Source organism: Orussus abietinus, unplaced genomic scaffold (assembly GCF_000612105.2).
Source record: "Orussus abietinus isolate OABI.00-Male unplaced genomic scaffold, Oabi_2.0 scaffold1, whole genome shotgun sequence".
Taxonomy (NCBI): Eukaryota; Metazoa; Arthropoda; class Insecta; order Hymenoptera; family Orussidae; genus Orussus; species Orussus abietinus.
The window spans coordinates 1,456,031-1,473,656 of NW_019396017.1; the positions used below are offsets into that span (position 1 = coordinate 1,456,031).

Below are 17,626 nucleotides of genomic sequence, written 5' to 3' on the forward strand. Positions count from 1 at the left end.
GTCAAACATGATAAATTAGGTTATCAGTATTTTTTTACCTCGCATAACTCGCATTCCATAATTTCAGATATTTCTCGTAAAATATTTATCTAAATTCATCTCTTTACTTAAATCCAAAGTTTCTGTATCAATTTTCAAATTACGACACGAAGAATCGAATTTTCTCCCAGTGAGGCAGTTCCGTCGATGAAGAATACATTTTTCGGACATCAGGACATTTGCGGGCAATTAAGATTTTATTAACTTAATTCCTCTTTTAAAAACCTATTCTTGATAGTACCATGAAATTGTATGTTTTTTCCCCCTTTTTTTTTTTCAAGAATTTAATTATCTCGAACGGCATCAACATTAACAACATGTGAATGTGTTTCTTGATTTTCTATTTTATTCATATGTATGTACGAATGCCGTCTAATGATCAATCAAGAGGTACAATTTTAACTAAATGAATGCATCAGAGTTAGAGCAAAAACTTGTACGTCGTTTTACCTAAAATGGAACGTTGTTATAGTAGGTAGAGCATTGGCAAAACATGGTAGATCCTTTCGTTTCCCACTCAACCTATATCTGTGCTGAATCGTATTTCAGCTGGTTTGTCGCAAATCAAACATTATTGGCTAGATATATATATCTTGGAGCCCTTCCAATAAACAGTAATCCTATATACAAGCTAGGCTTTAGTTATGTTTTAAGGTGACGCACGGACTCCTAGAAGATTTACGACTTCACAATTTGGAAAATTTATTATTTATTATTCGAGTATCTCAATTGCCAACCACGAAATAGACCTGTCGTCAAACCTTTACGATATTGTCCTGTATTGATTCCTAAATCAATGGGATAACAGGGAGACGAAATCATTTAAATGTGTAATCTTGTAGAACCATTTTTTGTATAATTTGTTATCACTAAAGCCCATCGTGCAGGTCGTAAAAAGATTTCACAGGTAATTCATTGTCACTAACCACTTGCCAATTTTTCTACAGTTCATACCTTGCATTCGCGATCAAATGATTGGCATTCGTACATTTAACTACAATTTTTATTTAACGAATCGAGTTGTAACCTATTCAAAGATGTTGTTTTACTTTTCATTTATTTAATTATAAAATCACCCGAATACGATCATAGAACAAATCTACACAGTAGTGGTACAATTAGAATAATTTTAGATCTAAAATACCGAAGGGCATCGGTGTTCATTTTCTCCTGAAACAATTTAATCAATGATTATATGAAAAAACAGGGTACGAAATTGAAAGAAATTTCCATCGACCAAGGAAAAACTCGATCCGTTTTAATCTACCAGGAGAAAACTATCTCTGCTCCGTAAAAAGAAGAATCCGACCTCATCATCATCATCATTCCTCTTCAATAATCGTAAAAAGTCCTCTGCCCTCGATTCGATCCAATCTTTGGCATGATTAAGCCCATTCTTTGGATACTCCTTGTATTATCGCTAGGATTTGCAATCTATCTGCACGTAGGGCTGCGCAGCGTTTATTACTGCAATAGAAACGTCGAAGCCAGTCGTAGACCAATTCCGAATAAATGTGAAGCACTTCGAGCCTCTAGGCATTGCAAAAGACCGGAAGCGATACCAAAAGCAAGCAAATCTGATCGTTGCCTGAGCATTCAAGAACGGAAGTCGGCACAATCGAATCACGGCCAATATAAATCAAATTATACCTCGAGAAACGAACAATTTCGATCACACGAACATCAGGAAAAATGTCCTTATAAGTGTGCATCAGGTACTGCTCATTCTGCTGTTACAAAAATTCAACGAAATTTTTGCCCACCTACCATTAAAACAATTATTCAGACAAAAAAAAACAATGAATTAATATTTCAAGGGCAATAACATTAAGTGGGTAGTGTTTTAAAATCGAAAAATCTCGACTTTTATTTTCTCGACTTTCAAAATCTAGGTTTCGAATTTAATTAGTATATGGGAGATTTTCCTGAAAGTGAGCGTGGGGAAACGAATATATTTTTCTTCCAGAAAGCCAAGATCTGGGAAATGTGGATCCATTATTAGATTCTGAGCGTGGCTTGAGAAGTTCGGTAGATCCAGCTGATTGTGTCACGGAATTCTCAGATAATTCGAGACACAATAGTAAACCCATTCCGGCAGAATTTGAACAGGTTTGCAAATGTTCCGAGACCAAACCTAATCAGCAATTTGCAAGTAAGCCGTTTGGGAGTATTTCTCATCTTTGAATTTTTTACGTGTACTTTAAAGACATTAGAAGATAGCGCACTTTTATTCGCGATCGTCTATCTACATGGATTCACGCAGTTTTTTAATTGGAACAATTTTTATTATTTTCATTAGTTTTCTAAGTAATAACTATGAAGGTCATTTGCGGATGTCAATCCGTGGATGTCGGCTCGAGTAACGATGAAAGATCGATAAAAACTCTTTTCACCTTTCTTTGAAGCGGACGAGTATTATAATTCCGAAGAATCCGAGTTCCAAGGACGCGAAAGATTGGCCCATGGTAATTATGGGAAGTGCAGACAGACGATAAGACCCGTCTGAAGTTGTTTACTACAAGGTCGGTACTAAAACAGACGGTAAAGTACAATTCCCGGGTTGATCTTCCTGTAAAAAGACAAAGTTACTTCGTTTCCATCATCCTCCGCCTCGAACTCGTTTGACCATTGCGTAACAAGAATATATGGAACTTGCGAAAATAGTTCTTACGCGAGCATCCTCTTACGTTCGCGAATATCATTTCTCTTTTCCAGCTCTTTCGGTGAGATATTCCACGATGACAATCTCGAAAGCATAATCCAGTCTTCGTATCAAGAAAATGACGCGGAAATGTGCACCATGTCATAACGCGCGACGCCACGAAGAACCGATCATCAGAATCCTGGAACAACGTGATCAAAATTCGTTCATCGATGAGAGGTCCTTCATACCACAACAAAGGCCATGTTCACCCGTCCAGAAACAATTTCAAATGACCGGCACAGACCATGATACACCCAAGGAGGTTTGTTGCGTGAAGAACACCTCTGGTCTAAAAAAATTGAAAAGATTCGTCTTCGACTCCGCCCATACAGAAAAATCAACTAAGATCATTTGGTTCCTTCTCGGAGTCCTCGGGATACTGATATCTTACTATACACTACTTCCCTACTTTTGGGATATCGCTTGTAACATGATTTACTCCATCCTCGGAGTAATAGTCGGCACCACATCCCTTTTAGTTTTATGCACAAGAGAAGAGGAGCCAAAAAGTCTGCCAAAAAGGAGATCAACGCTGGAAAGAACCGAATACATGGAAAAGGAGCGACTTGATGAACATGTCCAACCCGTGTCACTTGAAGCTCGTGATCGAACAGAGAACGCTTCAGCTGCAGAAAACGAAAACGGTGAACCAATTGATTGGGGACAAACGGTGGGGCAGGTCGAATATGTCAAGAAGGAAGAAAGTGCTGACCCCAGTGGACCTACTTTGACGAAATCTCCTGATCAGATAGGGGATGTTCCAGTTTTAAAAGAAGAGACAACGACCGATACCGCTGGAGAAGTTCCCCAGGCAATCGAGGAAGAACCTGGAGGTGATATAGAAAACGCAAACATGAGTCATGTATCTGAGAGCTGAATAAAGAAGCGTAATGGCCATCGGTCCGCCATTATGAAGTGCCATTAGCATGCCAGACTTTATTCACGGCCTGAGAATGATTGGCGATACGATATATGGCAGAAAGGTACCCACACGTTTCGCTCTTATCATCAGCAGTTCCCGTTCTGCCGCCATGCTCGGCGAAGAGTCCCGTGGGCGATTTTGCGTGTTCGGAACCGGTTCAAATCGGGATTTCTGGATTTTTTTCCTCAAGTGCGTTACAGGCGAGCTATTAACCCTCTAGAGCTCGCATCTAGCGAGTAATGGTACAATAATGGTAAAGCAAAAAAGGCCTTTGAAAGTGTCGAAAGCTCGAAACACAGCCACAATTAGGAGGCTCGTCCTTCCTTTAACTTGATCCTAATTGTGAGGATCTTCGAGATTTATTACCAGGTGTCGGCTTCTTTCGGTACAAAGAAATCTATTTCTGGATGCGAAGCTCACGTTTGGTCGAGCCAGGAGGACGATAATTAATTTAGCAGCCCTTAAATAGGACAGTTAAAGAGTTTTGAGGGGGATCATGTTCACCTTGAGGTGAACAAAGCAAGAATGTCCTGGATTATCGACGGCAGGTCACTATTTTTCAAGCTGCCCCTTTGATATATTTTACGATATTGAAATATATAATAAGGTACTTGAAACTACGATCCTAGGCAGAGCGTTTATATCACCACTGTTTCGCTCAAGTTTATGGTACGATATATTCTCAGGATTAACGATAAGTGATGTAAAATTTATTGGATTTAATTAAGTAATAATGAAAACGCGCCGTTTAAGACGCTTGTTTATAACCGCGCTTATAAAAAATGAGTGAAACCATGTTAAGATTCCATATTTGTGCACATTTATTTTTCCCCATCCATATTTTAAGCGTAACGACTTCTTCTGCGGTACCTACAATACAAAAAAACAGTCGAAGCTTATTAAAACAGTACTAATGGGAAAAAGGTATTGCTTCATCTAACGTTCCTTTATCGAGTGACGACTGACGACTGCTCCAGCAGCAAAAAACGCGACCGTTTGAAAAATACCCCTCGAATATCCTTGACACGAATTCATATAAATATCCCTCAGACGCTCCATATCGCCTAAAAATATATTATTATGTTTCAATGAAACTTTATCGAGAATATTAAGACTCCGGGCGAATTCAGAACAGTACAATATACGTGCGTCCTCTATATCACATTTTGGCAAATTATGGAGCAATACGACCTATTGATTTTCAATATGGAAATGATTTCGTTAGGAAGACCACTGCATATAGAGCAGAGCGTAATTGGCTCCGTCGCTGAAGGAGGATGCAAAACATTAATAGTCAAAGAGAACAGTAAAGATCCCATGCTGCTATAAAAATAGTCACAAGAAATGTTTCATTATCCTGCTCTTTTTTTTTTTTTTACTAGATTACTAAACAATGTACACCCCAAAGACTCGGCGTAAACGAAACATTAAACCGACGATAGACTTTGATATAGGAATATTTCCCCAGCACACAGAAAAACCCTGCCAACCCTTCCTGTCAACAGACAATGTTTATGGAGATGATACTAACCTAGATCCGGAGTCATCCACTGATTTTTTAAAAAAACATTAAGTATTATACATTGCTTTGGACACGGCGGCTCGTGAGAAACACGGTAACAAATATCTTCGAGTTAATTCTGAATTTACCCTCGATACAAGTATTACCTATAAACAGGGAATTAAATATATGTTACGCCTTTTGTGATATATGCACCACTTAGCATTCATATTATTATGTATAGTTTAATTCATATTATTATACCATTATACATGTAATATTTCCGAAATGTAATGTTAATTTAACTGATACGAATAATCTTTAACGTTCTCCTTTTTCTCCAGTTAAAAATGAAGTGGGAGAGGGAGAACTCGTGCCACCAGACGGAGGCTGGGGATGGCTCGTCCTCTTGGCATCTGTCATGGTCAATCTTCTCATCCCAGGAACCGTCAAATCATTTGGCGTCCTCTTCGTGGAGTTCCTTGAGGTTTTCGACGCTTCTCCAGCAGCCGCTGCCTGGATACCCGCCCTCTGTTACTTCCTTTACAGCTCACTCGGTAACGACTCTTTCCAATATCAATAAATATATATTCGCAACTCGGTACATTGTAGAATCATGACTTATTCTTGTGTTACCTCCACAGGTCCTCTTTCCAGTGTTCTCTCCGTCAAGTATTCCTATAGGACGGTAACCTTAATCGGTGGAACGTTTGCAGCGGTAGGAATGATGCTTAGTTATTTCGCTAGCTCCGTGGGTTTCCTATGCGTGAGGTAATAAACATTAACTTTTACATCTCCGCTAAATCTTTGTTTCGTTAAAGCTGAGAAAGTTAACCCTTTCGCGACCACGGAACTAACCATCAGTGTACACCGTACACGTTAAGAGGGTCTCGCGTAAAATTGCTAGATATAATTTGGTAATATATTTGCATATGATAAATTTTAAAAAATGACGCGTTTAGTGGATGCCGGATATCTATGCGGTGGGCGCGAAAGGGTTAAGGTGATATGAAAGGATCATTCCACATATGTAAAACGTCAAAATATTGATAAAACCTTACTCGAAACTGGGTGCACCGAATCATTTGAAACTTCAGCACGTGATTATGAAGGCCATAAGGAAGGACGCGATTCTCGTAACATTTCATTTTGCAACAAAAAATATTTTATTTTTTTATTCCGCCCAGACCAGAACCAAAATTTCTCTTTTTTTTCGTGAAAAATAAAATTTCACGAGCATCGCGCTCCTTCTACGTGCGAGAAAATTTCGAGTGATTGGGTGCACCCAATTTGGAGAAAAGTTGTATGAATATTTTGACGTTTTCATATATTGAATGACCCTTTTAATATCACCTTAAATATAACGATAAACGTCGCTTTTGTCTTTTGGTCGCCGAAGAACGATAACGATTAATCCAATATTTAATATCACCGTTGGGTCGGTTAGGGTGTTTCGTTTCCTTACGTTAGATAACAAACGGAACAACTTCCCCGGCGTAATATATTGTAGCGTTCACTGTCGAGTTTTGCACGAATGAAAAGTATCGGGACCTAATGAGAAGTAATCGCGACTGATTTTAATGACTTACAGCTATGGCGTACTTGTTGGAATCGGTGCTGGACTGGCATTTCCTCCTACGGTTTACATCGTGACTTCTTACTTCGTGAGATTGCGTGGACTCGCCAATGGCCTATGCATTTCTGGCAGTGCGCTAGGGTCGATATTCCTGCCACCGGTTCTTGGATATCTTCTACAAGAATACGGTTACAGGTAACAATTAATAAAGCATACGATCCGATTACTCTCCATCTACGTGCGTATCAAGTAATTTAGTTTTATAGTGTTCACACTCGTCACACCACTTACAGGGGTTAGAAGACAAATCCTATGACGTTATTCTTTATCTTTTTAGGGGTGCAGTATTAATAATGGGAGCAGTAACGCTGAACGTTTGGGCGAGCGCGCTTTTGTACGACCCAGTTGAGAAACACATGAAATTCGTCCCGTCTTCGGAGGACCCGGAAGACCGAGACGGCGTGGAGACCGCTTCGATAATCCTGACAAGTCCCGAGGAAGAGAAGAAACTCAATCTCCTGATCGTCTCCAACTCTCAGGTGAAGACTGCCCCTACGGTGCCAAAGAGCGCATCCAGCGTCGCGCTAGAGAATTACAGGAACACGCCGGTTCAGACTAGAACGAGGAAAATCAGTATGCCAAGCGGAAGAGATATCGCTGGACAGATGCACAGTACGCCAGCCTTGCACGCGGTTCCCGAACGGTGTGGGATGGAAAGTGGCAGAGTTCGGCGAAAGACCCCTTTGAGATCGCCGAGCTCGTCGTCCTTCAATTACATCAGTACCCCGTATCACGGGAGTACCCTTTCGGCCCTGCACCCAGAACACGCGTCGACGTTGACCCTGAACGCGATATCGAACACTTTCAGGAAGACTCCGGAAAAGTCAGCCAAGGAGGAGGAAGGACCTAGTAACAAATTCTTCGACGTGAGCCTTCTCAGGGACCCGGTATACCTCGTCATTCTGATCTCGAATTCTACTAACGCCGTCAGTTACACCAACTTTGTGATACTACTACCGACTTACGCGATATCTCTGAAATTCGACAAGAGCATGGCTTCGCTGTTGCTGTCGACGGTGTCGGTGCTGGACCTCATAGGGAGGATAGGCGGCTCGGCCCTGTCGGACGTCAAGATCATGCCGAAACACTGGTACTTCGTTGGCGGCTTGCTGGTATCGGGCGTGTCTTTGGCCTTGCTGCCTTTAGCAACCACGTACACCATGCTGTCCGTTTACTGTGGAATATTTGGACTGGCTTCGGGCATTTACGTAGGCATCACGGCGGTCATCATGGCGGATATGCTCGGCACCGAGAAGCTGACGTCGTCCTACGGTATCTCTCTTTTTGTGAACGGTATTATTCAGCTCATAGGTCCACCTATTTGCGGCCTGGTTTACGAGCAGATTGGAAGTTACGGACCTATCTTCAGTACTTTAGGAATAATCCTCGTCGCTGGGGGCTCTCTGTGGGGATTCATGCCCTTTATCAGAAAGCGGCAAGCCGCGATGAATAATACCGCTCAGATCGACAAGTTATAGCAGACGAACTGTCTCTTCCTCGAGATCCAGAGGCCTCGTTGCGATCGCCAGGAAAGCCTTGTTACACCTCCTAGTGATGGAATGCCCGACGACGTTTGCGGACAAGATGACTAGCGAGACCGTTCTCACGTGGACTGCGATGTCCACGTGAGAACGGTCCACTTCGTTCCTTACATTGCGATGACAACGCGAACAAGTGTATAGTACTGCTATTATGTTTCTTGTCGGCAACATTTGATCTTTTAATGTTATCAATTAAAACGCGATACTGGACGCGAGGTCATCTGTATGAGAATTTAATATGTAAAGACTATGTTAGGGCGAATTGAAGATGACTGTAGCTATATTATACAATGTCATTAGTAAGCAGCGATATTATTACCGTAATGCCACAAGTGTGCTGGGCATTGCCATAAATGACCTTGTGTACGACACACATTCGACGTTTTTCTGACGGACCACGTATAACTGTTACAATTGCCGCATTAGGTGACACAAGACGTAGCGATTTGCACAGCTAAAATTTCAAATCGCTTGTACAGTTCGCCGACTAATCCGTGCAAATGGTTTTACAACTAATGAGGTCTTATCGAACGCCTTGACTACGCGTACGTACGCGTTAATATATGCTTTAGGGTTGAAGGCACAATTTTGAAGCATCTAACAAAATTATAAGACATTCTAAAGTATAGTTTTTATAATTGTATTACAAGAGCGGTGATACAAATTGTCTTAATTCGTCAATCGGTTCGTTAGGCCGAGATATCAATTAAGTTAGTACAAAAAGGGTTTTCAAGCACAAATTTTACTTTCCTTCGACGGTCTTGTTATCGAAATTGTGTCAGACGTGTCTAACACTTGTAAAGAAAAAGAAATAGTCAAAAGCGGACATCTCTATAAAAACTACCTTGCCTTATGATTACGATACTACGATATAAGATCGATCAAAGATCTTGACTGCAATTATAGAAAGTATTCCCCCAGTAGCACAAACGCCGTAATATCGAACTAAATAGATTACTTTTGTAACTGTACTGCACCTTTAGTCAATGTAATGGATCGCAATTATGCTACCAGAATTTTGGAAATATTATGGTTACAAGAGCCTGAAAGCAACGTACAGACTGCCCGTCTTCGATGCAGTATCGTGGGCAACATCACATTATAAAATAAGTTTAATTACAATAGACCGAAAATGTAACCGCGCGATCAACCGCACACATAAACACAATTACGATATACCAAGCGAATGTCTAGGCAAAAGTTTACGTGGACGGTGTGCTAAGGATGCACATGAGGTCTGTAATATTTCGAAGGAGCTCTAATATACTTGGTGCAAATAGATTACAGTATTTTATAGATTATTTTATATGAACTTTTCATTCAATGTATTATAGAAAGTTAAGATATGTGCACGTTGCTGCCACCCACTACTGAACCATGTTCAATGTAAAAATAAACGTACGGATAACATATCATCTTTGAAACTTGTATACATTAATGTCCTATGGGATTTACAGACTCGGAGAAATTAATTTCGTCGCACTCTTTAATTTCAATGATTAGTGTTTCTTTGTGTTCACTTGTCACGTACAAATCAATGCTGTTTTTTTTTATAGTATAGAAATTGCAGAGAAAGGTTAATTGTTATCCTAAAAATGAACGAGAAAAATACATGGCTTGCAACTACAGTGTCAATGTATCCGTAAAATCATAAATATGTGAAAAAAAATGTAAAAGTAGCTGATATAGCTTAATAATAAGCTAAGTAAATCTAATTATTTTAATAGTCAAATATAGACCGTACTCATTTACGGTTTGAGTGATAGATGAGATTTCGAAAGAAACAAAGTATCCCTGGCAAAACCTGAGTTCGGCTTTTTATTTCTGAAAATATAAAGCAGTTAAACTTTTATTTAAGAAACTTTTTAAAAACCTAGAATAACCCATACTTATTGCAGTACATTTAGCGGTGCTGATAAAATCATTATTGAATTATCTTTATAAGCGTTAAGTATTTTTTGCACTTATTTCGTTATAAATCATAATAATATTTCTTAAAGTTGTAATGAAAAATAGGACGGTTCAATTATTGTATATTTTCACATAATACTATAATACTTACAAATAGAAAAATGTTTCTCATAATATACTGGTTTTTAATAAAAAACCTTATATAATTACATAAAGTACTCATCACATTATTTTTCTCAACTTAGTTCATATTTCCTACAATTCTTTTCAGAGTTACTAACTAAAATTATTGATTAAGTGTGTAGCAGAAACTATCTTATAGATTATCTTAATATTAAATATTACAAAGCATTTCCTCTAATTAATTACAATTGTAATCAAGTGATAAAATCAGCTTGAAAGCATAAAAACATTGCATATCTTTCATATGTACATTACTCCATGAAATAACACTTTCTTTATACACATCTAATACAGTATACTTTAAATTAGATTGACTCATTCAGGTATACACAAATATGTCCTGAAAAAAAACGAATTATTTTTTAAAAGAATTAACCATACAAAATAAAACATTAGTATTTGATCTAAAGGTTACATATTTTACCTGTGTAATTATTAAAACTTCAATTTCAAAGGTTTTTATACATATTTAATGTGATAATTGACACCTAACGGTAATCAGCTACTTACAGTTTTCATGTAGGCTTCCAAGCAACAATTCCCATTTTATTGTTTAACTCTTGCAATATAAGAGAACAAGTCAGTTGCTTTTCAGGTGACAAGCCGCATATACCTTCCATTTCATCATCATCATCTCCTGCTCCGCTACTGCCGCCACCTTTACCTTTTCCTTTCCCCTTTCGTTTTTTCTTTTTATTCAATTGTCGACAATCAAAATCTGTTCCAGTGTCAGTGGCTCTTCTGATCTACGATACAAATAAATATATTATTAACAAACAAAGCATAATGAAGGCTTATTATTTAATCAACAATAGAAATTTGTATTGGTATTCCTATTATAGAATATTGCGGTCATTACAATAATGTGCATATTAAATGTCAATTTTGTAAGTACATATATTCAAAATTAGTGAGTACAAAAATTACAAAAATGAAGTTATGTTATTAAATTAATATGTATACCTTTTTTTTACTTTGTTTGTCATATTCTAGGGAATCATAATAATTTGGTTTCTCCCGTTTTACACGATTCGTCCTTCTTGTCTTCATTGCCCCACCATCCGGACTAGGAGAGCTTTTGATGGAATTTCGACGAGCATTAAAGAAGGAATGCCCACATGGGCATGCTTTACAAGCAACAGGGACCTGGTAACAACAAATGCATTTTTTTATTTTTGAAAGATTGATTTTTTCAACATTGTACTTCTTTTTTACTATTACTATTGTGTTAATTAATTAATAGTCATTTACTGAGATAGCAGCAAATCTTTACATTCACTTAATGATTGCCTGATACAATATAATATCAGGCATCTTTAGATAAAATCTGATATCAAATATTTTCATTAGAGTTTCAATATATAATGTACCTTTCTTATTGACCAATTAATCAATATATTGTACCAAATAATATAATCAGTTTTACACGAACCAAAAAGCAGATACAAGCAGACCAATGTGTAATTTAAGTCGCATATACTTATTGGTGGTTATTACATTAATCTGCTTTCTAAAAGTAAATAAATAAGACTTAGCGACAGAATTTGTACGTTATTTTTATTAGGTATAACATCTAATATCTTAATTATTTTGAATTTTGGATATTTAACAAAGGCTAATAATTCATCGACATCCTAACCCTACTCTAAAGATAAAAGATATGATTTCTCAGGAATTAGTTGAAGTTACGGTTACTTTAAGTTTAAAGTTCATATTTCACTGCAGCTAATGAAGGAAAAAAATTTAATAAATGTTATACTCAAAACAGAATGAGTATAGGTTACACAGGGCCATGGATAGACTTAGAATAGTGCCATTTTCATAGCATATGCTTATTCATGAAAAGAATCTAATTCATAACATATATAAATTACCTGCTGTTCGCATTTTGGACAGCCTTTGCTGATTGTTTTAGTTTTTGCCATTCTACGAGGAACCATTTACCGCCTCCTTCTATTAGCACCCCGCATTTTCGACCTCGTCAGTAAGATATGTTAAATCAAACGACCATACCATAAAAACTACTCAAATTGATAATCTCTGACACACACAAATGTAGAATCTGGCATATCGTTGTACCAGTAGTGTCACACATACGTGATTTCCATCCAAACAAATACATTCTAACATCCTGACATGGAGTTAGCATATTACATGACGCAGGATCGTAGAATTTGTAACAACGAATTCATTCGAATCTAGAAGAACGGTCTTTATGAACTTGGCGACCCGAAAAACAAAGCTTAATAGTTAATAAGCCATTCCAGTCGTACGATGGCGCTGCAGTATTATGCAGCTGAGGAAGGGATCCACATTGCCATATAGCTGCATGCAGAGATGAGTTGGGAGATTGCTCATGGGCAGAGTCGTGCGATCACATCCTGTGCTGCCCTCTGGTTTCGTACGTTAGCTTTCACCGTTTTTGCCCACAAGGGCGGCGCAACGAATTTCTGGTAGGGGCTCGCGCACTCACGATGGCGATGCCATCTACCAGTCGTCGTTGACGGCTCACGTACGCGGCAGTTGACGGTGGTGGCTTACCTACGCTTACCGACACTGCTCGCTTTTAATGGTAAGGGAAGAACACTCGTGGCGCCCTCTTTGACATTACCCTTCACTTTTAGCGCACATATAAACACGTAAAAATTATTAAGAAATAATTCATTTGGCGTTTGTGTTTAAATTCTTTCAACTTAACTCTGTTTAATATCAAATTTCTAATTGGATTTGTTACTTTTATTTAAAAAGAGAAGGGTGCACTGTATATATGTACTTTGCGCTCGCGTAGAAAAGTAGGGATGTATTACACGTTGTATTATACACATTGAAAACCACGTACGTTACATAATATTATACTTACCCAACCCTGTAATCAACTGTAATCGAGTTTTAGCTTACTTCAGTTGATGCGGCCTTTTTTTGATTGAAAGACGACAAACGTCCGAATTGTCAAAATCACCAAATGTAAATTTTCTGTGTCCGGTATCAGCATTTAATTACTTCCTAACACTTTGATTATCAAAAGGTGAATTGTTCTTCGATTTCCTACCTCATGACTACCCCATGTAATTGGGGGCAATTCAATGTAAAAGGCCGAATAAGGACAAAAAATAATTACTAACCAAGAAGATTTTACCTGATTCAACGAATGGATTCCTTAAACAAGGATTTCATAATTACCAACTTTAGGAACAAAATATACTGAATAACACCTATGAATTTTAAGGATGAAGCATCAGATTTCTGATTCCCTCTGTATTCCTTTTATATCTTATTACATCGAGGTGCGTATACCTCATGAATTAAAAACCTCAATTATGTCTAGAAAGCATGGATACATTAATTATTTTTAATATTATTTTAATTATTATTTATGACCGTTCTTATAATCATTACTGATCTTTAAATGTTTCCTCGGATATTAAAAAATATACAAGATACCCTCTAGGATTTATTTTTAAACATTTCCGTTTTCCCATTAGTATTATAAGGTCCATCTCAAGGTCAGGCAATGACGTTAGTGGCACCTAATAACTAAAAAAAATTCATAAAAACAATGCGATCAAACAATAGACTAGGTTTATTTTAACTTGGAACTTACAAGATATACTTTGCAGAATCCAGTGGTATGTAAGCCCTGATATTAAGAAAGAAAGGTGCCAAAAATATGTATTACCTGCCACTCAATTATCCACCGCCATGTGGACCTTTCTGCCCTGGTTGTGGCCTATGCTGTGACCTCGTTTACTGTAACGATAGTCCTGTCAATCGAAACATCTATCTTGATACACCCCCGTCTCCACCACCAGCTTACGACTTTGACAACTCTTCCACGATGACGGTCATCGAGGTCCTCGAAGATGTACAAAGGCGAACACAGTGTTTGCAAGAGAAATTGGCATCCATTGGGAAGCAAAGTACAATGACAAAAATCAGGAGGAAAAAACACAGGCTTAAAAGATCGTCCAGAACGTTTTTTGACGAACTAACGTCCACGGACTCCTTTGAGTGTGAGTGATCTATAAATGTAAAAATGTGAGAAACATTGTGAATGGCAAAATATATTTCATCTGACTTTTCAATGACGGTTGAAACGAATTCATTGTTAGCAGCGAGGAGTCGAAGTAACTACAGCATAGCAGATAGTATGCAAAAACATCGCTGGAACTTTCGAACTGATAAAAAGGATCAGCTGCAGTCGATGCCACTTTTGCTGAACCAAGGCTCTAACATGGATATGATGCAACTATATCTAGTGATGATTGATGAAATAAAAGCTGCTCGCAACGAGTTAGCTACCGTCATTACCAAATGCGCGAGTGTGTCGTCTCAGGTAACATGTAAATGCTGTCAGCCAGTAACATTGAATCGTTTGGAGGTATCACCACCAAATCGCGCTGCATCGGAGCCCTCCAGTAAAATCTTACCAGGATATGCTCAGTCGGATCCATTGGATAAAGTAATGCAGGTTCGCACAAATTTGCGAAGCATAGAATCTACCACGACGTCACGTAGCACCTTGCCGAAGAGGATCTTACCTGTATCCCGGGCTTCTTCGGCCACAAAAGCAAGACGCGAGGAAAGACTTGGAGGTGGATTTGGGGAACGTAGCCATTACAAAAAGTCCCGTAAACGTCGCTCGAAAACATCGTGTGAAGATGAACGGCAGAGTTTCGTTCCAGTTTGCAAGGTCTGCCGCAATAACTCCAGTCATCCGCAATATTGCGCTGATACTCGTGGCAATAAGTGCAAGAGTCGATGCACAAAGTGCGGGAAACCCTGTCGAGTGTGCTGCAGTTGTGCAAGGCTCGATGGCCTCTGTTCTTGTACCGCGTTAAAACCTTCTTTCTTCAGATCGTTTAGCAATAAGTACGCTAATGAGAAGGCAAATCTGATGGGATCTCCGTATTGCCGACCGCCAGCACCTTCTTGCTCGAGAAAATCAAATTGTTACTCCTCTAGAAACCAATGTTGCTACAGAGAGTACAACCCTTATTGTCCCCCACATCCATATATGCCGCATTCATGTTCACCCCAGCGTAGGTGCGCCAGACAACATGTTGCCAGACAATCCTGGTGCTGTTGGCCTTGTATGTAATCTATAAAAAGTTATACGAAGAAAGTACTTCAAACTGCTTGCAATACCGTTACGTGCATCGTCATTTTTTATACTCATTCTGCAATAAGTTGCTAACAGGAGGGCATTGAAATCATTATCATTTGCGTATACCTTGAGAAATAGTCTGAAAGTTCAGAAAACGATCCTGGAGCACTCATTTCGAGGGTAAACCAAAAGAATGCAAAACTCCGTACTGGCGGGAAAATGCAAATCAAGAAAAAATAGAAGAAACGTATTTCTGTTGCATGGAACTCTCCATAGATGAGACCGTACACCTTTTATCGGATGTCAATGAAGTTTATGAACCATGATGACCCGTCTTCTTCTCTTTCAAATGTGCGTATTTGTGGTATCGACTTCCGGTCAGGGACATTGCACTGTCGCTGTATTTTTGCTTTCTGTCTGTTTGATTTCAATTTAATTGTAATCGGATGAAAACATTAATAAAGGTGCGGAAAATCATATTTACTGACAAATGTGCCGTGGTGAGCTCAGTCGGGATATTATGACGAAGACCTGCACCGTGTGTGGATTTGATTGAATGCCATTTTATTTTCCTATATGAATCAATATAAAATATTAAAGTCTTCAGTTGCGCGAATTCGGCTTGAACGTCGTGTATTGCGGTGGCTTGTCGATCTTGCAATAGGGCTTCAACGTCGCTAAACGGTCAGGTTTCAGAAACAGCGGCTCCCCCTGCACAGTTGTCCCTGGATTCTTAGAATTTTATTGGGACACTTGAGAGGTGGCATAAACTCTGCTAGCCTTATCGCCGTCGCGTAAAAAATCCCAAGAACGTATAAAAAACGTCTGATTGAAACGTGTATTTGAAAATTATTATGGAGAAAAGTCAGCAGTCTTTATGCCAAACTCGTTCGCGATGCGAGTTGTTAGTATTACTAATTTACATTTAATCCGAATTTGTCGTAGAGGACTTTCTACGTAGCCAAACCCTTTAAATAATAAATAAGAAATTAAAAACAAAGGTGTGGTGCAAAATTTCGAAAATGTGCTATGTACAATACGCAACTATGTTTATGAAGATGCAAATGGTTGTGGGAGAGTTGGCATACGTTTCTGTGGAAATGCAAATGAAATCTAAGTACAGTAGCCTTTCGTTGAACGAACTCTCGTCAGAATTATACACAGCACTAGGGACAAGGAATTTAGGGAAACAATTATCCCCAGTTATCTCGTTTACGGATGGCTACTGTATATTGATTCCGTTCTCCGCACCAAAAGAAGGAGACCCGTTGTACATGAATTAATTAGTACCGTCGGCAATGGATATTAATATGTATTCGAAGAATAGGATTCTATTTCCATGATTTTATTCCAAAATGTATTTTTAAAAATACCTTGCAAGTCGAGGGCCTCCGCCTGAAGTTACGCCGGTACTCTTACCGTTCTTCGGGACTATACAACGAGTCTTTGTTCAATGACAAAAGTCGCCTAAGGTGGGGGAGATAGCGCCATAGCTACAGCATCATTCCGGGAGGTGGATAATATCTATTGGCATTCGTTTTCATCTTACAATTTGGCGAGGCTCCGTTTCGATTAGCTTCGGTTAGCAAGTTTTGGGATCGAAGTTTTTCAACGACTCGTGCAATAATAGTCCCTCCACCTGAGCAAACCGACTACTTTCTAGGGGGAATCAGGGCAGGGTATAATGAGTCAAGCACAAAGTCAGGTGTAACAATCGGGATTCAGGTTTTCAGCACTTTTCTCTTTTAATTCGACAACACCACGTAATATAATTTCAAGGATTAAAAAATCCGTAGAACTTATTTGGCCTCTCCGACACATTGAGCCAACGTATATATATATATTTATATATTTATATATATATATTGGTTTAGAATAAAGTTATTCAAATTCGACAACAATCGGAAGCGAATCGAAAGTTCAGGTTGCACACTTAGGACCTGATGTAAATCCGTAACAAATTCTTCTCTTTGGTAGTCTCGCATGTAAATTATCTTACAACACTTATACCGTAATTTTGCTATTCAAGTGCGCACATCGATGTCCGGCCGAGGATGAAGATCCCTCGTAAAGGAATACAACTAA

General features: G+C 38.7%; 4 protein-coding genes across 4 annotated transcripts in view; 2 read left to right on the top strand and 2 right to left on the bottom strand.

The window, feature by feature from the left end:
* Positions 1-9,939, top strand: part of LOC105698061 (monocarboxylate transporter 9) — a 28,623-nt gene extending 18,684 nt beyond the window's left edge. The window contains exons 2-5 of the mRNA XM_012421956.1: positions 5,511-5,723; positions 5,811-5,937; positions 6,758-6,937; positions 7,080-9,939. Of these exons, the coding sequence (XP_012277379.1) occupies positions 5,511-5,723; positions 5,811-5,937; positions 6,758-6,937; positions 7,080-8,280 (1,721 nt within the window). The 3' untranslated portion in view covers positions 8,281-9,939. The remainder of the gene's footprint in view (positions 1-5,510; positions 5,724-5,810; positions 5,938-6,757; positions 6,938-7,079) is intronic.
* On the top strand, positions 1,906-3,902 carry LOC105698062. The gene is made up of 3 exons (XM_012421957.2): positions 1,906-2,191; positions 2,445-2,561; positions 2,755-3,902. The coding sequence occupies exon 3, from the start codon at positions 2,820-2,822 to the stop codon at positions 3,618-3,620; it is 801 nt and encodes a 266-aa protein (XP_012277380.1). The 5' UTR covers positions 1,906-2,191; positions 2,445-2,561; positions 2,755-2,819; the 3' UTR covers positions 3,621-3,902.
* Positions 9,940-10,359: 420 nt separating the features above from the next.
* LOC105698063 (UPF0547 protein C16orf87) lies at positions 10,360-12,608 on the bottom strand. The gene is made up of 4 exons (XM_012421958.1): positions 12,312-12,608; positions 11,401-11,583; positions 10,948-11,183; positions 10,360-10,777 (listed from the first exon to the last, which is right to left on the bottom strand). Exons 1-3 carry the CDS (start codon positions 12,375-12,377, stop codon positions 10,953-10,955), a joined length of 480 nt encoding a protein of 159 aa, XP_012277381.1. The 5' UTR covers positions 12,378-12,608; the 3' UTR covers positions 10,360-10,777; positions 10,948-10,952.
* Positions 12,609-16,144: 3,536 nt separating this feature from the next.
* The window catches only part of LOC105697873 (hemicentin-2), a 73,578-nt gene continuing 72,096 nt past the window's right edge, over positions 16,145-17,626 (bottom strand). Inside the window, exon 14 of the mRNA XM_012421604.2 lies at positions 16,145-16,252. Within this exon, the coding sequence (XP_012277027.1) occupies positions 16,145-16,252 (108 nt within the window). The remainder of the gene's footprint in view (positions 16,253-17,626) is intronic.

Bases quoted from the DNA above. Each gene is read 5' to 3' on its own strand.
- LOC105698063 (XM_012421958.1), bottom strand. From the start codon at position 12,377: ATGGTTCCTCGTAGAATGGCAAAAACTAAAACAATCAGCAAAGGCTGT. The intron at 11,584-12,311 runs GTAATTTATATA...TGTTGTTACCAG, and splicing joins GTCCAAAATGCGAACAGCAG to GTCCCTGTTGCTTGTAAAGC. The intron at 11,184-11,400 runs GTATACATATTA...TTTGTATCGTAG, and splicing joins ACAAACAAAGTAAAAAAAAG to ATCAGAAGAGCCACTGACAC.
- LOC105698062 (XM_012421957.2), top strand. From the start codon at position 2,820: ATGACGCGGAAATGTGCACCATGTCATAACGCGCGACGCCACGAAGAA.